The 20,802-nt window shown below is 35.9% G+C and overlaps 1 protein-coding gene across 1 annotated transcript; it reads right to left on the minus strand.

Annotated features, from left to right (window-relative positions):
• Positions 1-3,166: 3,166 nt before the first annotated feature.
• LOC122065910 (S-locus-specific glycoprotein S13-like) lies at positions 3,167-14,009 on the minus strand. The gene is made up of 9 exons (XM_042629731.1): positions 13,397-14,009; positions 12,561-13,312; positions 6,174-6,300; positions 5,989-6,093; positions 5,720-5,846; positions 5,556-5,607; positions 5,402-5,446; positions 3,889-3,987; positions 3,167-3,793 (listed from the first exon to the last, which is right to left on the minus strand). The coding sequence occupies exons 1-9, from the start codon at positions 13,989-13,991 to the stop codon at positions 3,641-3,643; spliced, it is 2,055 nt and encodes a 684-aa protein (XP_042485665.1). The 5' UTR covers positions 13,992-14,009; the 3' UTR covers positions 3,167-3,640.
• Between the last annotated feature and the right edge of the window lie 6,793 nt (positions 14,010-20,802).

Raw genomic sequence — 20,802 nt, forward strand, 5'->3', positions numbered from 1 at the left:
AAAAAAAAAAAAGAGATAATGGAGAAATGTTGGGGCTGCCCCCAAACATATGGAAGGTGGAATGATTGACACATTCGCCATGAATTGAAAGACAATAATGTCCTTCCTATTGATGTTTCTACGTGTGTTTTCTATTGGTCCATACACTAGTGTAGGGGTTGTGCTCTGAGACAGAACGTTTTCTTGAAAAAGAAACCCGAAAGATAGCGTAGGAGTTAAATGATCATTTTACTCCTCATGAAAGACGGAAATGATCACATCCCTATTTATACTTTCACGCACATTCCTATTAACCTAGGCCTAGTGCAAGGGTCATGTTGCCTTCAGGAACCCTCTCTAGCTCTCCATTCCCATATGAGTATAGGAATCCCGTGTAGAAGAAGAAATGGAGATGATGAGGTTAATAAAGTTACATGATGATGACGTGATGATGACGGTGTTAACCAAATTTTTCGAACATGAATCCAACCAAATTTTCGATCCTGTAGATGTACATACTTACAATGAAAAATAAAACCATTGGAACAACAATGAAGAGAAAATCCACGACCAGCGTGACCATGTAGACCTTCCAATCTTTGTGAATAACATTTTCATCATTTTTCTTCGATGTCAAGGCTAGTGGAGGAGGGATGACCCAATCGATCATGCCAAATAGATGAAGGAACCCGTTCACCAAGTAGGAGACATGGAGGGGCTGGTGCCACGGGAACCGATAGAGACGTGGAGGCGGCAAGTATCAAACTTTCCTGGGAGATCGAACACAATCAGAGGAGACAGCTGATGGCGGGAAAGGATGATGCCAAGGCTGGTGGAGGAGGGATAGCCCAATCGATCATGCGAAATGGAGGAAGTAACCCGTTCACCAAGTAGGAGACGTGGAGGGTCTGGTGCCACGGGGAACCGATAGAGACGTGGAGGGGCTGGTGTTTGGAATATCGATCAATCGAAGCACCAACACTCACTGAAGGTGGGGATTGACCTCAAAAATGATGGGGACCTAAAATGTCTGCATGTTGGTGTTGGGGAGAGGTTGCTTTCAGAAAAGCATTTATTATGGATCTAAGGGATGGAAAGAAGAGGAAGAGATAGAGATGACGTGTCGATGAAGTTACATGGAAAATGGATTGAATGTAAAGAGAACGTTAGATAAAGACATGACCACCAACAAGAGGAATAGTCTAAAAAGTAGCAACGAAGGAAGGATATGATAAGGGAGAAACCAGAGGATGAACACTAAACCATTAAACAGACAAACAGGACCAGTCATATATAGACTTAGTTCTTCTAGCTTCTTCCAGCTAATTCTTTAGCTTAATGCAGGGCCTGCTTTATTATGAATCACACACTATACCATTGATCAAGCAAAAGGCCCTATAATTATAATAATAACTCAACCATTCCAACTAAATAGAGTGGGCTATATTGATACTTATCAATCAATCAGTTCTACTTAAGGTCAAACTTGACACAAAGCCTAAATTATATATCCATGTCTTTCTTCATCATTCCTCCCATAAACATTTTAGGTATTCCCCTTCTTCATTTTGCTCTTTCCATATAAATCAAATCAGTCTCACCGTATGAGGCATCGAAAGGTCCCCATTAAACATAACTATGCCACCTCAAACGACTTTCTCATTGCTTATCATATGTTAAAACTATTCTCAAATCAGCTCTAATTTGATCATTTCTTATTTTATCCTTCCTGATTTTTCTGCAAATATATCTCAACATTTTCACTTTTCTTATACTATGCTTTAGTATAAGAAAAAGAACTTTGTACTATTTTTTTCATTCTTTAATCTGGCCCATTTGAAAATATCCAAAACGAAAAAATTCATCTCCTACTTCTTTAATTTTGTCCATCAATGGAGTAAAAAAAATCATCAATGAGACCCTGATGAGTAGAGCATGTAAATATGATGGACCACCTTAAATTAGTCTTTCTTGAAACCAGACAAGTCCACTGACCCAAGAAGTCCAAAAGCACTTTATCAAAATAGAATCTCTGTATAACTTTTGAACGTGGCTATGCTTGTTTCCTTCACCGAAATAATATCATGAGCCAACATTGATACACACTTCCATGAACGCCTAATGACAAAGCTTTGCTTGGAATTGAAGGACCACAAAGGCACAAATGGATGGTCATTTGCTCTTTTGAACTTTTCTAAAAGATTTATATGAATTTGCCTGCCACTTTAAGTAGACGTGCCATGAAAGATGAAGGACACGACAATGAGGCAAGTCTCCATGCTTGGCATGCACCTCTCATCTCCTTCTCCCTTCTCATTTTATTTTTTTTCCCTTTGAAAAGAATTTTATTTATCAGAAAAGTATTATTATGTAGAACCCAATTAACACAATCATAGTAATATTTTGACTTAGCTTAAAGTAAATAAAATGACAAAAATACTTATGCTAGTAAACTATTGCTAAATTAGAAACTAAATGGAGTAATATTCATCCGAAAAAAAAAAAATGGAGTAATACCAACCCTCTTGCTAAAACAAAAAATTTGTTATCACTCCTTCAACAATTCATAAACACTAAGATCTAAGTCTTAACCTATTACTGGATGGAGTTTCAACAACAACTAGGTCTAGAGAGAAGTTGTGAGCGTTATGTTCATGCATAATTTTCACACCAAGGTTAGCACAATTGACGATATTAGCTAAGTGTTAATTACATGACCTTGACTGTGGTTCTAACACTTAAAGCAGTAAAACAGATATCTATTGTAGGAAAAAATGTAAAGAACGAGAATTGTTGAAACTAACATATTAGGGGATCAATCAGCCAAAATACCATGAGAACTACGGATATTTAAGTTGTTCTTCACCGAATCTATAACCATCATTAGCAAATTTATTTTCAAGTGGTTTCCTTGATCAAACTTGAAATTACTAAGGAAGCATGCATAGCACTGAATATGAAGGTTACACCTAACATGTAAAATGGGTGCATAAGGATGTTCACAACCTGAATACAATCATGAAGCAGAAAGAACAGGAGATTCCTAGAGGCATACCATCAGAGATGCTTCTTTGACCGGTTGGGTAGATCAAAAATAAAGTACCAGCAGCTGCAACAAGAGCTGAATATGCTACAGCAATCCAAGGGGACATACCTAGATGGTAACTATGTGACCCATGTAACAAGCTACACTAAGAAATGTAGAATAATCAATTCAGAAGGACCGCTATTGTATAATCATTCATCAACGGATATCGTTCCTCATATTGGGTAAAATTGAAATCCTATGAAAGAGGTCTCACTTACAATAGCCCTTGAAAGCAGTAGAGTTCTCTTTGTACAGTCTCCCTGAATCCCTGTGTCAATGTTATAGATAATTATGAAAGTGGTCACACTTACATTCGGCTGTAAATCAATTTTGTCCCTTTTATTCTCTTTCCTCCCCCAAAAGGCACAGCTTGTACCTCATTCGGGCTGCAAATCAATTTTGCCCCTTTTATTCTCTTTTCTCCCCAAAAAAAGGCACAGCCTGTACCTCATTCCTGTTCAGATCGTTGAAGCAACTGATTCATTTCAACTCCCTCCCACAAAAACATATTTACACAGGATTTTGGTTCCAAGATATTGAATTAATACTAGAACCCAGCTTACAGAAACCAGTTTACCAAAATTTCAATCCAATGCCAACAAACTCTGCAGATCCTGTGAGAACAGATAGAACAAAAGCATAGCTGAGCAAGATGATGAAGGCAGTGACTGATGAAGCTGAGATGGTATCCACACACAAGTTTATCACCCCAGTAAGGACATTTGCCTGCAGAAAGAGATCCACTGAGTTAACCATGTTCAATTGAACCTAAATTAATGGTCTTTAAACAAGCTAAAAAAAATAATGGGAGTCTAAATTACCATTAGAAATGATGCCAGTAAATTCCGGTTGAATGCTTCTTCTAGTACCGATATCTTTTGTCCACCGGTGAAATCTGAAAGCAATAGAAGTCCTAACACCTGCAACATTATGTAATTGTATTACCAGCACAATTCTGACTTTATTAGAAAGAATTTTCCAAAAGGACAATGCTAATGTCACCATATAAATTTAGTCAACTCAAATAACCAAAATATTAAGATTTATTTTACCCAGACTTTTCTGAAGATCCTATCAATCATATAAACAGTATGGAACAAATATCTTAGAAGAAACAGGAAACGAGTTTCAAGCCCTATTTTATTTATCTCTGCCATCTAAAGTAGTTACTGTTATTCTCTGAAGTATCAACACCATTACGAAATATATATATATATATTACAAAGTCAATTAACAAATATTCTTTGATTCATACATAATCTTTTTCAGTATTAATAAATAACTATAGGACATGTACCAATTTCCTTGAAATAAAGTTTTAACACAATGCATCCTTGTGACATCATTGTTGGTGTTATTAGCTGTATGGGGAAGGGGGTGCGGGGACGAAGTCCCCACAGTACAGTAAGGTACGAACTAACCCGATGGATCGTCCCGAATCTTTTGTAACGTATATTATGGGCATTTTCATCTTTTCCCTTGTATTAGGGCTTCTATGTGTAAATGTATAAATAGGAGGCATGAGGTCTACTTTTTACCTAATCACGAATCTCCCTTTCTCTCCATCTCTTGCAATGTCTCCTCTCTCTCCGGCCAGGATGATTGGGAAAGATCAAACCAATTTGAACCGCTCACATCACAGTGGTAGTAGCGTAAAGGCCGTAAGTCGGGGGGCGACCATAACATAAGGCTATTACTTTCACATCTCTCTCTCTCTCTCTCTCTAGATATAGATATCTAGAGAGAAAGGGAGATCCGCTGCGTGAGCAACCCGACTGTGCATTACATGTGCTCTACAGGCCGCACTCAATCTTTCTTCCCAACGAGCCCATTTTTCTTGATTTGGAAGATGGGCATTGCGTTCGGTTTGAAAGGCATGGTTTTCTACGGTTCTCTAGCAGGTTTGAGAGTCTGTCTCTCTCTCTCTCATTCTTTCATCAATCATGATCCAGCACTATTTTTCCGGTGTGGAGTAATGATCTTGGATTTCAAACTGGATTAGAATGATAACTGTTACAACCGCTTATCTTAAAAGCCACAGCAATGTGTATCAACATACAACAACAATAACATCACAGCTTTCTTAAAACAGGACACAATTCATATCCAAAAAAATAACTCTCCTTGTGCACAGACCCAAAAAAACAAAAAAAAAGGATGAGAATAGCGAGCGAATATTAATATGCACAGGTCATTGAAACAGAAACCAATTACAAATGATCAAGCCTATATAATTTCATGTAGCATAAAGCACCATCCACTTTGTGGACCTCTCATCTTGCTGAAAAATAAAAATCACACCAATGGATTTCGGATAGTAAAATTGGGAATTACCTGAAAGTTTTGTGCCAATACAAATGTAACATATGCCAGGTTACACTGCACCACAAGTTCAATGTGAGGTTTAGCCAAATTATCCATAACTAATAATTAGCATGTTGTTACTAGAGACAAAATGATCAAGGCATTAAACAGAGCAGGTCTTCACCATTCTGCGAGAAACTTTTTCAACGTGCTTATCCAAAATTATAGTCAGGAACCTAAAACATGGATTGCAAACAAAAGGGTAAAGCATCAACCTTGATTATTTCAGATAATTTTGACATGAAGCAAAAGTTGAAAGGAGAAACCATCTTGCAACAGAAGACATACCAAAACAAGAAAGTAAGAATCCAGACTCTCTTCCTCGCCCATTGAATGTTCCTCATAGAAGTGGAATCATTTCCAAAGAATAGATAGTTTCCCAATTGGATACCAACGAGATAAAGACCCCAATATCCTATCAAGAGGAAATAAAGACGAAGTTGTAACAATAAAAATATCAACCCAACAGAGGATTTATTAGAGAGGAATGCATCAAAATGAGGTATTACAAGCCATATTTTTAGAATCAGTGAGTCCATTAAACCCAGCACACTCACCAAATATACTAAATATGCCCTCCTTATTTTGGCTAATAATGTCTTTTCCCCTTCTACTAGAAAGCAGATACTCATTTAACCCATACAACAAGCATGTTTGATATCCTAGAAGAAGAAAGAAAAATCAGTCAACTTCATAAGGAATCCAATTTTTATAAAATAAAATAAGCCAATGGGAGATATACCTAAGAGAATTGATGAACCTAAAGTACCACAATTTTGAGTCTGAATGTTAGCCATGAACGTTAGAATGGATACGGCTGCAAGTGTAAAAAAGAAATTCCAGTGGACACCATATTCCCCAATGTGAACCTACAAACAATAATCAAAAGAATTTTTCCCACTTAGGTGAACCACGAGAAATAAATTAGTCTGACTAAATCACTACAATTCCACATCCACATTGCTTGAAGTGAACAGCTGAGATTACAAAGACTGCACAAACGAAGATATCCTCCTTAGTTAAAGAGATGAATCTCCTAATGAATCCAATGACAAGTGATATTATTAAAAAAAATAAATAAATAAATAACATGAGCACTAACATAGATTATTTTGCATCACTTCTGCACAATGATGCTGACTGGCTTTTTATCATAGTTAAATAACTGGACCACACCGGTGATCAAACCGGAAAAAAGAGAGCCGCCCCTTTTCCGTCTGGTCCCTACTTAGGACTGTCCTCTTCAAAAATCGTCCAGTTTTCTGCAAACCACCGGTTTGGTTCATTGGTTTCATTTTTTTGTATTATTTCTCAAATTTTGGCCTTTGTTCACTATTTTTCTATTTTAGTCAAAACTGTGGTTTGTATGGTGAAAACAGGTCTAAACCAGCCTAAATGAAACCGGGCAGCTATTTGGTTAGCCCTCTGTTCTGGTTTTCAAAACTATGCCTTTGATTCTTCATTCTTCACAAATTCTGACCAGAATAGAATGTGGCACAAAGATGATTCTCCAGATTGATTATATGATTTTTCATTCTTCCAGAGCACGATTTCTGGAAGTGAAAATTTTCCACTTATTAATTCTAAGAATCACTTCTGCATCTCTTTAGAGTTCAGTTGGCTGAGATATTATTTATTGTAAAATCAGTTACAATACCGAGATACTATATGCTGCAGAATCAGTTGTAATAATCAACAAAAGTGCTTCCCAAAATGAATAGTCTATAAATTCAGAAGTGATATGTTGATGTTATGGAAACTGAAAGTACTTTGATTCCAAGCAATTGATGGCCATCACTGAATAGTCAACATCTAAACTAGATCAAGATTACTAGGTTCTGTCTTATACAAGGAAATAAGATTACAAAGCTAGAGGATTTCTTGATGGAAGTCCAACCTAATCTGAATTTTCCATACAGAGATGGTGAAAGATCCTTCAAGAAAATGTAGTTTGAATAAGATAGATATTTCCTCACTAGATCGATCTTGACATGATAAAGTATTAAGACACCTCTATCATTTTATGTTTATCAATATAATCCATATGGAACATATCATAAGATTGCTGGGCTCGTTCCCACATTCAGTGTAATAGCCAAATACCAACTGTGGTGTCATGCCACGATAGTTTAAAAATTAGTATATGCAGCTTTTTTATCATTCATGAAATATCAAACAATAATTCTATATGTTAAATGATGAGCACATTTATGTGTGAAATCTAGGGTAGTAAAACATGCATTTTACATATTTAGAATGGAGCTACCTTGGGTTTTACTCTCTTTTTGCAGGTTTTATATTTTCAAGGCCTTAAGGACTATCGGGCACCATATCTCCAATTTTACACTTAAAGAGGTCCTATTTCTTTTCATGGTTGCGAAGAGGACGAAATTCTGAGCAAGATAAACGTGTTCAATTAAAAGTACACGTCCGTTTGGTCATCCGTACAAGTGATTATTCTTTTCGGGCCAGCCTGTTTGCAGTTGTTCTAAAGGTACAAGGAATATTCCAAATGCCAACAAGGATCGATGAACCACACCCTTAAGTGATTGAAGATTCGTTTTTTACAACAACAACTACCTAGCATAGTTGGTGAGTTGTGGTGAGCAAAATCTCTTCCTTATTAGGTCTCAAGTTCGAACCTCTTGGCTACCATTTTTTGGAGATTTTTTTGAAATATTTTCTCTCTCCTACTCATCACTTAAAGCAAGGAGGTAGGCCAAGAGGTTTCTTGCGCAAGAAGAGAGAGAAATAAGGAAAAAAAAAGAGAAAAATAGAAAAAAAAAAAGGGAGAAAAATAGGAAAGAAAAAAAAGGGAAAAAAATAATTAAAAAAATTCGTCCAAGATGCTACCCACGTTTGAAGAAGAGAGAGAAAAAAAATAAAAAAAAGAAAGAAAAAGGAAGCAAAATCGTTGGAGATTCCCTACTTCCTACAATTCTCTATCTTCTCTCTCCTCCACCTCATCAACAAAATTAAAAAAAAAAATCTTTTTTTTTTAGAAGCTAAAATCTTTAGCTTCCCTCCCCCATTCTCTATAAAATAGAATTAACACAAGGGGAGGAGGCAATTCATTCTTCTTCTAGGGGCTTTTTTTAGTTGCTCTATCTCTTTCTCTAGCTCTAGTTCTAGGTTTATGCTTTAAACATTTTTGTAAGTTTTTTTTATTCAATTAATGCAAGCACTTTTGATTTTGATTCAATCTTTTATTTTTATTGTTTAAGCAATTCAAGTTCTAATTCTAGGCTTCGTTCTAGGTGACAAGAACAAGCTATGAAGCATGTCTTTCAAGTTCAATTTATTTTTTCTTTAGATTTGTTTTCTCTAGTACGAGAAATTTCAGATTTGGTTTATTCAAAATCTGGTTTTTAGTACTGGTAGTATCTCAAATTGATCAAGTTTTCAGTTCAAGGGTTGAAGTTCAAGTAAGTAGACTCTTTCAGTAGTCTTCTCTCCCCCCTCTCATTCCCTCTTCTGACTACCCTTTCTTTCTTAATTTTGGGTTTTAATTTCAGTCATTACATTATTGCTATCCCTTTTCCCCAAGGTTCATGCCTAGTGTATGTGTTGGCTTTGCCCCTCCTAGCCATAAAACCATCAATTTATCTTTTTTATTTTAATTGTCTCCCTTTCCCTAAAGCCAAGTAGAGAAACCCTTGTAAGAGTGACTCTCTGGTCAAGTAGGGAAGCTCATATTATGATGCATCCCTCAGGCTAAGTAGAGAAACCTACTTGTGAGTCTCTTTCTAGCTTTATCCCCTTTCTTTTACTTTATTTTTATTTTAGCATTTTTTTCCTTTATTGTTTTTTTTTTAATTGCGTGGGTTGTTTATTTTCAGTTATTTATTTATTTAATTTTAATATTAAATAGAATTAGATCACAACCATTAATCAGTTCACTTTCGCATTATTAAAAGAAAAAATAAATAAAGGGGTTGCTCTCCTTGTGTTCAACCCGTAGCTACACTGATCCGTACTCTTGCGGTTACATTTTAAAATCTCAAATACTAGGTTCATTGATAGGGGAGGAGAAATGAAGAAAAACTATGAATCGTCATCTATCTGGCCTAGAAAAATGAGGGTTTGGGACTTTGTTGCTAGAAAGGAAAGATGGATTGTGGGTAACGACAATTTTATCAACTTCTAGAAAAATAGGTGGCTTTGGGAGTTTTCAATTATAGAGAAATCTGATCTTGATGGTGGTATATTTGTAGGAAAAAGCACAAAAGTAGCTGATTTTTATATCATATCAAACTTCCATTGGAGTTTTTCAGATGTAAGATCTGTTTTTTTGTAGTCTGTTATCTTCATAGCTAAAGCAGTATGACTTCCCCAATATGATATTGAGGATATATGTGCTTGAAGTTGTTCATCATCTGGTGTTTTCACCACCTCTTCTGCTTGGAATGAAATTTGAAAGTGTAATCCCAAAGTCCCATGGCTCTTTATTATTTGAAGGAAACAGTTGCATCCTCGGCAATCTACTTTTGGATGGCGTTTCGTGCATGGTAAGATTCCAACCGACGACATAGCTTGTGCAAAGGGAATTTACTTAGCTTCCATGTGTAATCTATGCGGAAAAGCAGAAGAGTCATTCAATCATATTTTCCTTGAGTGTAGCTTCTCTATGGTAATCTGGAGACAATTTGATCATATTTTCCTTGAGTGTAGCTTCTCTATGGTAATCTGGAGACAATTTGTACAGTGCTTTGGTGTTGGGTGGCGTTGTCTGGAGTCTATTCTTGATCTTATAGACTAGTGGAAGAGAAAACAGAGAATCCTAGCGATGAAGGATCCATGGTCAGTGGGTTTTGTTATTGTGGTCGATAATATTTTGAGGGAGAAAAATGGGAGGAGATATGATAGGCATTGTAAAACTCCAAACCATATTTCCGGGCCGGTGCTTAGAGATGTGCAAGAGTGCAAACTCAATATGAATGGAATTGTCAGACTTCCAAGCGACCTTGCATGTTGCCAAAGACTGGGTTTGCAAGGGCTTTCGAATCCTCAAAGTTCAATTCTTGAAGTTCATTAGTGTGCTCCCATGTTAGGCTGGACAAAATTGAATGTTATTGGCTGCTCTATGGGAAATCCAGGTTGGGCTAGTGCTGGTGGCATTTTTTGAGACTATAAAGGCATGGTTTTAGAATCTTTCACTTCCTTTCTAGGAATTCAATCTGATTATGTGGTCGAATACAGAAGACTAATGGAAAGAATTTTGAGGGCAATGAATATAAGGGTGGAGGCCCTTTGGATCGAATCAGACTCTAAAGCAGTGGTGATGGCGGTGTAGGAAAAGATTATCCCATGGTTTGTAATGCAGGACTAGAGTGTTGCTAGCCCATATTTCCAATCTATAAACTGGAAAATAACACTGCTTTAGAGAAGCAAATGTGATAGAAAATTTCTACGTTAAAGTTGTAGCAAAATCTAGTCTTTTGGAATCTTCCCTATCCCTTCTAGATCACATTGGAGAGGAGATTGTGAAAGGCACTTCAACAAGACCTCATTATCGATTTAGTTAGTGCCCGTTGAGCGCCGCTGCTGATGCCAATGCCGAAGATGGGGGGTTTTTAGCTCTTAAGTTTTCTAATGCTTGGTATATTTATTTTCTTCTATTTTTAATAAATTATTTTCTGATATTTAACGGAAAATAAAAATCAGGTCAACTAAATAATATAACGTAAGAGCAGGATTTTTGTAAAAGAATTGAAATAGAAGGAACATATATAATAAAAATTTTAAACTAAACGATCATACCTCCAATGTATGAATCAAAACTTCCACCAAAGTCTCAATAATTTCAATTTTAAAATTTATTTATTTCTTAAAATAAATTAATAAATATATATTTGCAAACTTTGAAAATATTTCATGAAAGAGAAATTCAATTGGTAACTCTACTTTGAGGGGAGGGGAGGGGAGGGGAGGGGTGGGGTGGAGTGGGGGTTTCTTTTCTCCTTTTCCTCCCTTGTATTTGTGCTTCGTTACTATATATTAATTATTTACCTAAAAAAAAAATTTTCCCACCAAGCAAGATCCTTTCCAAAATAACGATCATCGAAGATATTAGCTAACAGACTAGAAGTCAAAATTAGATAATAGGAAATAAAAAGAGAGGGAATTGAGTCCATATAACAAAATGGGGAAGGGTTTTGTGTACGATCATATATGGTATATAAAATCCTTAAATGGTGCATTCTCCTTCATCTCATCCAATGACCATGTACATGATCATGCATCATACACGACAACGTAAATAACCTTTTTTTCAAACAAAAATAAAAGAAGGTTATGTGAAATCATGAGCAAGGAAATGAGGGATCCGAAAATGAGTTCCTAACTACTATTAGGATGTAAACTCCCAGGAATCTCGTGTTGCAGGTCTTCTAACTATTTTTTCTTTTTTTTATGGTGCCAGCTAGCTTAGCTTCTAGTTGTTCTAGTGTCACACATCTTCTAATTAAATATTTAGTTTGAAGGTGCAGGCTAGTTTGGCTGCTAGCTAAACTTTCTAATAGCTAAGATCTGAGACTTGGATCAAGCCCACCTTCACCCCTCCACTCCATCACCTAACCCTATTGTTTTCCATGTGAATGTAATAATATCAATTTTACTTTTATAAAGGTCATGGTTTTGAATTGGAAAACAGTCTCCTCACGAAGTGGATGAAGTGGATGTAAAATTACATATATTACGATTATGACGTTTGCAAGATACCACAGGGTAGTGTCTTTTTCACTGGATACTCCCAGCCTTTTTTCTCAAAGAAAATGATGAATAGGTATACTACATGCCATTGTATAAGGGTGGATAGTTTAGTAATTGGATATCTAGAGCATGGTCTAGATATGGCCATAAGAGATAAACCCATTTTAGATTGAGACAAAACCCATTAATGAGTAATTTTTTTGTTACTCAAACATCCTCTATTGGTCAAGAGTTTCAAGCCGAACAATGTTGTTTTGGTGTCAAACTCCGTGTAATCAACCTTAGTTACACTAAAAAGGTCATAACCAGTGCACAAGACTCTCGCTACAACGATGTCTAAGAGGAACATTGTGAAGACAATATATATATATATATATATATATATATTTTGTTGTGTGTGTGAGAGAGAGAGAGAGAGATGAGTACCCAGTTCTGAAGATGGAAGACGGAGAAAAAGGTCCTGGCCACCGGAAGAGAACTGCTGAACATCAATCAAGTCTGCGCTCCAAACTAAACATCCTGGTCCACTAATATATGCATATGCAACACAAGAACAATTTTTGAGGCATCTATCATTGCATTCATTCACGTCCTCAACTTTTATATAATCTGCAAGATCTGGCAACTTCACTCCTTCCAATTTCAGAAACCCTTCATTACTAGAACCACACTCTAATGGATCACTTCTCACACATCCATCACTCCAGTTTCCCTTTCTCCATTTCTCTTGATCCTTAGGTTGAAACCCTTTCATGCAACTACAAATAGATGATGATTCCATCTTAATATTACAAACTCCAAAACCCCCACATGTACCATAAACATCACATTCACTATTGATTGCATACCATGTATTGACCCATATCTTCTTCTGTTCATCCCACTCTTTTGTCTCAAAATTTCCTGAAGAATCAAGAACCCCAATCGAAATACTCGAATCACCGGGAGATGAAATCGTGTAGTACTCACCCCCATTGCCATCGTAGCTGAAGGTGATACCATTAATGTAATTTAGATTCATTCCCGGTATTCCGACGAAGTTCTGGCCATTCCATGGACCGGAATTCCAGTGCTTGACTTCATTTGAGCCATTCATGATGGTTGCAGCCGACCCACTCATGATGTATATTTGTTGTAATGGTCTTCGATTCCGGCGTAAAAAAAAATTCCCTGAAACACAATTTTTTTTTGTTATAGGTCAGCAAAGAATATATTATGAAAAAGATAAATAAAAAGATTAACGTCTAGGCATACCTGGAGCAGGATTGCTTTCGCTTTCCCAAGATGTTAATGTAAGACTTATTCCGAGTTCGTTGTTGCCTCCAAGCTTCATGTTTGGTATCAAAGTATTGGAAGGATAATCAAAACTCTGCCAAAGGACAATAGATCTACTTGAATTGTTTTCTCTAAGGGCAAAGTTTCCTGTATCTTCAAGTGTTGCTGCAAGAGTATCATCAGTACGAGACAAAGTGGATGAAGCATTTGTACACCAAATGAGATTTTGTTTCCCATCTAAAAGAATAAGATTACCAATAGTACTGTTGATGGCCAAACTTCCACCGGAATCCGAAATCGGTTTCTTGCTGTTTAAGACCGATACAACTTGTGTATATGAGGTGTTCTTGTACCAGATCCCAACATATCGGTTAGCAGAATTAGCAGGACTGAAGAACCCTAATTCAAAAATGCCTCCAGCTGATACTAAGGTTTCTCCATCTTTTATTGATTGACTTGCACTGATGGTATCTATTGCTATGCAATTTGGTAATAATAGAAACAAGTATAAACATGGAAGAGAAATACAAGAAAGGAGAGTAGTACTACTCACTCTTGAATTGCTAAAGCCCATAGGTAGAGATCTCTCAAAAGCTTCTCAGGATGCCAATGATAAGATAGAGATCTCTTTCATCAACTTCAAAGAGCCTCTCCAAATGACTCAGAAGCATCTCCTTTAATTTTTTTTTTTTTAATTCAGAAGTTAGTGTTAAATAATGATGATGAACAGGACAATCATTTTAAATAATAATTAAATATTTCTCAACTAAAAATAATTGATCTTATTGTTTGACTGTAAGGTATCTAGAATATGTTGAAAATAATGTATTGACTTGAATTTATCTTAACTCACCATTCTTATGTTGGACCACCTTTATATAATATATTTTATGTATAGGAAATTACAAGGAAAAAGCAGTAACCCAAGCCAACGAATAACACTCTTTCTAGATCAAATTTGAAGGGGGAAGTGGACCCCAAGTCTCCACTGTCAACATTTTGGAATTTTATGCTGGGTGCTGTCCTCCTCACGTTATTGAAGGGAACCACACGTTTCCCTAGTTTAAGTGGGTTTGTCTTGAGGTGGTTGCTTAAATTTGTGATTTTATCTTTTTATATATATGGCTTATGATGGGGGAAAAGTAAACCATTCTGGATAAAAACAATAACTCACCGAAATAAGGCCTTGATCCATAGTACATGTCCCATTTGCTTGACGACCTCCAAAATGTTAGTAATCTCGAGGGAAAAAATTATTATTGTCATCACCTAATTGAAGTCAATTAATCCGAGATTTCTTCCTTTAGAAGCATTCCTCCTCCTTAAGGCCACCCCAAACCCAATTCTAGCTTCTTTCTCCTCCATGGCCAACAAAATATTCAAAAGAGCTAGGCTACTAGCCTGCTAGATAGTCAAGAACCTAGTCTCTAAAAGCTTCGTGTTGTCTAAGACATTACCAAACTCCATCTATTCCACTCTCGTAACCTTGTTTCGACATTTTTCAATTTAAGAGCAAAGTAAGGATTAACACTAGTTGGAATTGCCTCCTCCCACCCTTCTTTGATAAGCTCCTTGAAACCCTCCCTATTAACCCAAGCATTAAAGAATTTGAAAGGCTTTGACCAAAGTCTCTCTCCCATAAGGGAGAGATAGGTGGGGTTATGATCCGAGAGAAGAATTGTTAGGGATTCTACTTTATAGAATTATATAAATAACCCCATAGTGTTTAGAATATAAGTACAAATCATAAAAAAAGATTAACCACATACCTGTTGACCTTGGGTGTACTCGCTAAACCAGTATCAATGGTAGCCTCACGAACAATGATGAAGAACTACGCAATTAGAGTCCATCTACTGAGATCTACTGCAGCCACTTACTATAGGGTTTCCTCTCTCTATGCACTTGCTCTTATGAAAAAACAGTGCTCCCAAACAATAAGTTGTGTAAGTAATGGTTGCAGTGACCATTTGTATTCTATTTATAATAGAATCCCTAAAACACTATTCTACTCCCCACAATGGAAAGGGCTAGGAGTTTCCTAATTAGAGTGAACCTATAACTTTTTTAAACCAATAGATCAATTGGTATCAGTTAAGCCCAGATAAAAGTCATAACAAGCTCCCGCTTGGACTACACTAATATTGATGTCTTTCCATTGACACCTAGCCAAATAATCCCAAGACTCAGCGTCACTCAAACAAACTTTGATCAAATCAATAGTCTTTACTGTTAACAATAGTAGAAAATACACCTCACTATACGACATATAACTATCAAATGCTACAAACAATAGAAAATCATTAATTCAAAATCACCTATAAACCTTGTATATAAGGAATTGATATCATAACTATTATCACATGAAATATCTCCTTCCTTATAGGTCATTTCCTGATCTAAAAGCCAGCCTACCTTGAAAACCTCACAGATAATGAACTTTGACATCAATCAATATTGAGGCAAACTCCCATTTTCTTGAATTAGTATCTTACTTTGGCAAACCACTTGTGGATAACCACCAGTTCCATGAATTTAGGCTAAATACCACTATAAATCATAAACTTTGACAAACCGCCTGTGGTAAACCACCACTTCCTTGGATTTGGGATATATACGCTATAAATCACAAACTTTGGCTAGATATTACCATACATCATGAATCTTGGCTAATCAAAATTGACTATTTGCCCATCTGTTAGAGGTGTTCCAGAAATGTTTGTGATCAAGTAAATAGCTCTACAAATGAATGGATTAGATCGAATTGAAAAATTGAAAGATTTGTACAAGTTATACGTTTCGCCACCACTTTGTAGAAAATCGTTAGATATGAATATGTTAGATATCTGTGACTATACCGCCATGCATCATGAACCTTGGCTAAATACCGCCCATTACCTTGACTTACCATCAATTACTTTGGCTTATCACTAATTACTTTGGCTAAGCACTACGAATAAACTTTTACTGACACTGCCTTTAAACTTTGGCTTTTACCACCTATGAACTGTGAGAAGTGCCACATTCAGACTTTGGCTATCACCAATATGATATCTTTGATTAAATGAGCGTAAAGCTCCCACTAACCAAGCATATCGAAAACCTTAATAGCATCAATGTCAAAAAAGCATGGCTTTTGAGCACTTTATCCATAAACTTGGGAAACATCACCTTTGGGTAAATGTCACATTTACATTGGGAAACACAAAATTAAGCTGAATGCACCACGGGAGCAACAAACTCAGACGTCCTGAGTTCGACTTCCACTAGGCACACCTTGGGCCACTCACATGGAGGTGTTTGGTGTTCTTCACTGCTTTTAGTGAAAGTTAAATGGTTTTCATTCAACCCCGATATGACCCGGTCCATGCAGTTGTAAGGTTAGTATGGGCTTGCGGGATTAGTCAAGCCAAAAGGCCTGAATACCCGTCGTTAGAAGGAAAAAAAAAAGCTGAATGTACCACTTTGGTGGATTTCACTCATTCCTATCATGTTTTTCTCATTTGAGATGTATATATGTACCGAAGTATATACTTTAATATGTTTCTTTTACAACCAAGGACAACACAAACAAAATGAAGCATAAATGTATATAAACAATTTAGAGAACAAGATTTAGGACAAAAATCATTCTAAAATAACTCTAAAATCATTATAGAATTTTATAGGGTAGCAATATTGTCCCTATGTTCTTTCAGCTGTGCTTTGATTAACAAGAGCAATTGGTTTGGGTCCCCTAAGAGCTGAAACTAAATCAAGTAACCCTAAGCAAATCTTAGGTATGAAACATACACACCAAAAAATTGGGCTAGAAAATGTAATGTCCATCTAGCAAATAAATTACGCAAAAGTCACAATCGTAACTACATTCCTATCCTTTGAGCTAAAAATGCATTGTTTCTCTTATAAATCCAAATTTACTGTGAAAATATAAATACTTTTATCACCTTTGGGCTTAGAAGCCTCTAGATTACTGTCCTTTCCATACATGTATTTTCTTTAACTTGGGTGACATCACCTTTGGGCAAATGTACCAACTCTGTTGTGCTTGGAAAAACTATGAAAGAATATGACGTGCAATTTTGGTGGATTCCACTCAACCCTTTCATAGCTAGCTTCCTAAAAATGTATTGTGCAGCATAGCATATGCAAAAGGTCATACCCAGTTTAATTCTAATATATCTATTTATTTTAAGATGTTTCAAGCATGACATGCAAGCACATAATGACATGGATATGCATTTTCTGCATACTCTAGTTAGAAATAATTTTCTAATATCATGATAATGATAAACCAATGCAAAAATTTTAAATTGTTCTGAAACAAATCAAAAAATGATTTTCAAAACAGTCCTTTTGCATTAAAAGCAACCTAGTACATGGAATTTATCCTCCCACTGGTAGAGCCACATAAAACAACTTAAGATCTATAATTCTATCCTCCCACGTGGTTCGACCAATCATAAAATAATCCATTTATTGGAACAAAAATTCGTTCATATGTGAAATACATCAAAACTTTTTACATAGACCTAAAGTTAAAGAAAACCAAATATTTTTATCAATTAATGATCATAAACCAGTTTTCAAAAACATTGGTAGTGTATGAGAACTTGGTATTGGATTGATCAAAACTGATACAAATCCAATGCAACCAATCCAAATTGCTCCAATTGCATTATAAAAAATAACACATGAAATAAACCTATAACCTATGGTTATAGTCATATAACACTTATCCACCCTATTGTATTGATCAATTGTCTAATACCTTTTAGAGTAAAACTCTTTGCTTTAAAAGCATAATACCAAACTTTTGGTTTGATTTTCCTAGTATAGAAATCTAGATTCTTGAAATAAATGTACACCTCCATATCCTTAAGCCACTTTTAAAGACATCTAGTTCAATAGTTCAACACAAGAAAAGATAATCGATTTAACATACAACTATGACATGTCGACATCATAAGCATGTAACATCAATGAAATTAAAAACAATATTACATCACTAATCATTAAACATAATCAGAGTATCAACTGCAACTATATTCCTAACATTTGGGCCTGGAATGCATTGTCTAGTAAAAAACTACAATGACTATAGGAGCTCTTCAACTTTCAAACATTACCACCACCTTTAGGTGAATAACAACTTCTACGTTAAAGTCTATCTATAGTGCACTTGCATTTATGCTTATCTTTGATAATGTAGCCTTTCAGCGAGCATTACCTATTTTACTACTAATCATTTTCTTTGTCTTTGAAAATAAAAAAAAATCTTTGAGTTACAGACCCATTGGACTAACCTTGGATTTTATCACTTTGGTGGGTTCCATCCATTTCACTGCAATAGCTTGTAATTATAGTTGGCAACTTATATTTGTGGATTAGGTTCATTATACAGTATACAAGCATATTTAATTGCAAATAAAATTAGGGTCTTATACCAGACCTTAGCTATATTTTACTACTAGTATGCAAGCCATGATACACTAAAGTTTTGATCAAAGTCACTGATTTAACAATGGTTTAACAGAATATGTCAAAAGTACCACATATGGAAAATTTTCCAAATCAGGTCCCTATGATCACCTAACATAGTCATGTTGCATATCAAATTAAAGAGCATAGAAAAATGAATCCAATATAAAAAATCGCATTCAAAAATTAATCCGTACGAGCTTGTACGGTCAATTTAAAGTATGCTACTAGAATTTGGTTTTTCTCTCTCCTCTGATCACCGACTGTCGATTGTGCATAGCGGCACATCTAGCAGATTTTAATGATGTGCCACCTACCACTAGGTTGGTCTCCTTGTCTCCTATAACTTTTATGTAGAAATTTCTTACATCTAGAAACTCTAGACAATGGTAAAATGGCGAATTTTATGAATTGAAACTCAAACCTTACACAAAATTGTTTTTAATTGATTTTTCTTAATTCTAGCACCATAGGATTGGCTCTGATATCAACTGTTAGGGATGTTACTCCATAAAATCATATGAACAATCCCATATTGTCTAGAATACAAATACAAACCATAAAAGAGATTAACTACATACCCATTGAGCGTGGGCGTAGTCCCTAAATCAAGATCAATGGTACGCTCACGAACAAAGAACTACACAATTGGAGTCCCTCTACTGAGATCTTCTACAATCTCTTACTCTAGGGTTCTTCTCTCTATGCACTTGCTCTTGTGAGAAAGCATTGCTCCCAAATAATAAGTTGTGCAAGTAATAATTGCAGGGCCATCAATATTCTATTTATAATGGAATCCCTAAAACTCTATTCAACTCCCACAATGGGAAGGGCTAGGAGTTTTCAAATTGGAGTGGGTCTATAACTACTTAGGCCTAATAGATCAATCAGTATCAGTTAAGCCCACATAAAAGTTATAACAAAAACAACTACTTTAAAATGTCTAAGAATATCCACTTGAGCAGTATGAACCGGAGCTCCATCCAATTTCCTATAAAATCTTCTCAAACTCAATTGGTCATTACACCAAGAAAGGACCTTTCCCTTCCATTTTAGGTCTAGGAGACATAGATTAAAAATGTAACTATTAAAATCCTCAAGCTGATTGAAGCAAGAGCTTCAATTGTGTGAAACAAACTTCTCCTATCTTCAGCCCTATTATTTCTATAAATAAGAAGCGGATAATCTATGCAAATTAATAGGCATGGGGATGTGTTGAGGATCCATTTGATTGATTTTTACCAAAGAAGAAAAATTTTCGAACCCACCCAAATATGAACAGGGGAAGAAGGGGAACCATTATGAGGATAGCCCAGAAATAAAAAGCTTGAAGATGGAATAAATAGAATCAACTTACAATTTAGTTCCTAAAAACACACAACAATAAACTCAGCCTTATCCCAACTTAATGGGGTCGATAATATGGATCCAAGAAAAAACAAATAGGAGAAATGAAAAATGGGTAAAATGAAAGTAAAATAAAAGAAACTTAGAACTAGCAAGTTAGAAAATCTCGGCTAAATGGGGTTGGCTACATGGATCTTTACCCTGCAACCGGCTCTATTTGTGGTCATACGCCTAAGACAAGACCTAGACACTGTATGTCATTCCTCATACTTCTTCTATGGTCATTTTAGGCTTGTTCCTCGCTCTTTTAGCTCCTTTAATTGGAATCAGATCACTCATCCTTATTGAGGCACTCTCAGGCCTCCATTGGGCATGGCCATACCACATCAAACAACTTTCTCAGAACTTGTTACTGATTGGGGCAGCTCTCAAATAAGCTCTAATATGTTCATTCCTTACTTTATCCTTCCTATTTCTATTGCACATCCATCTTAACATCCTCATCTTTAGTTTCTAAAAGGATACAAACCTAAGCATGAGATTTTTTTAAGGAGATC

This window comes from Macadamia integrifolia, unplaced genomic scaffold (assembly GCF_013358625.1).
Source record: "Macadamia integrifolia cultivar HAES 741 unplaced genomic scaffold, SCU_Mint_v3 scaffold2153, whole genome shotgun sequence".
Taxonomy (NCBI): Eukaryota; Viridiplantae; Streptophyta; class Magnoliopsida; order Proteales; family Proteaceae; genus Macadamia; species Macadamia integrifolia.

What these genes read in the sequence shown, in the direction of transcription:
- LOC122065910 (XM_042629731.1), bottom strand. Translation starts at nt 13,991, where the DNA reads ATGGGCTTTAGCAATTCAAGAGTGAGTAGTACTACTCTCCTTTCTTGT. An exon ending in GGGCATATTTAGTATATTTG is followed by an intron (nt 5,847 to 5,988) that starts GTGAGTGTGCTG and finishes TCCTCTTGATAG; the next exon opens with GATATTGGGGTCTTTATCTC. An exon ending in TACTGGCATCATTTCTAATG is followed by an intron (nt 3,794 to 3,888) that starts GTAATTTAGACT and finishes CTCTTTCTGCAG; the next exon opens with GCAAATGTCCTTACTGGGGT.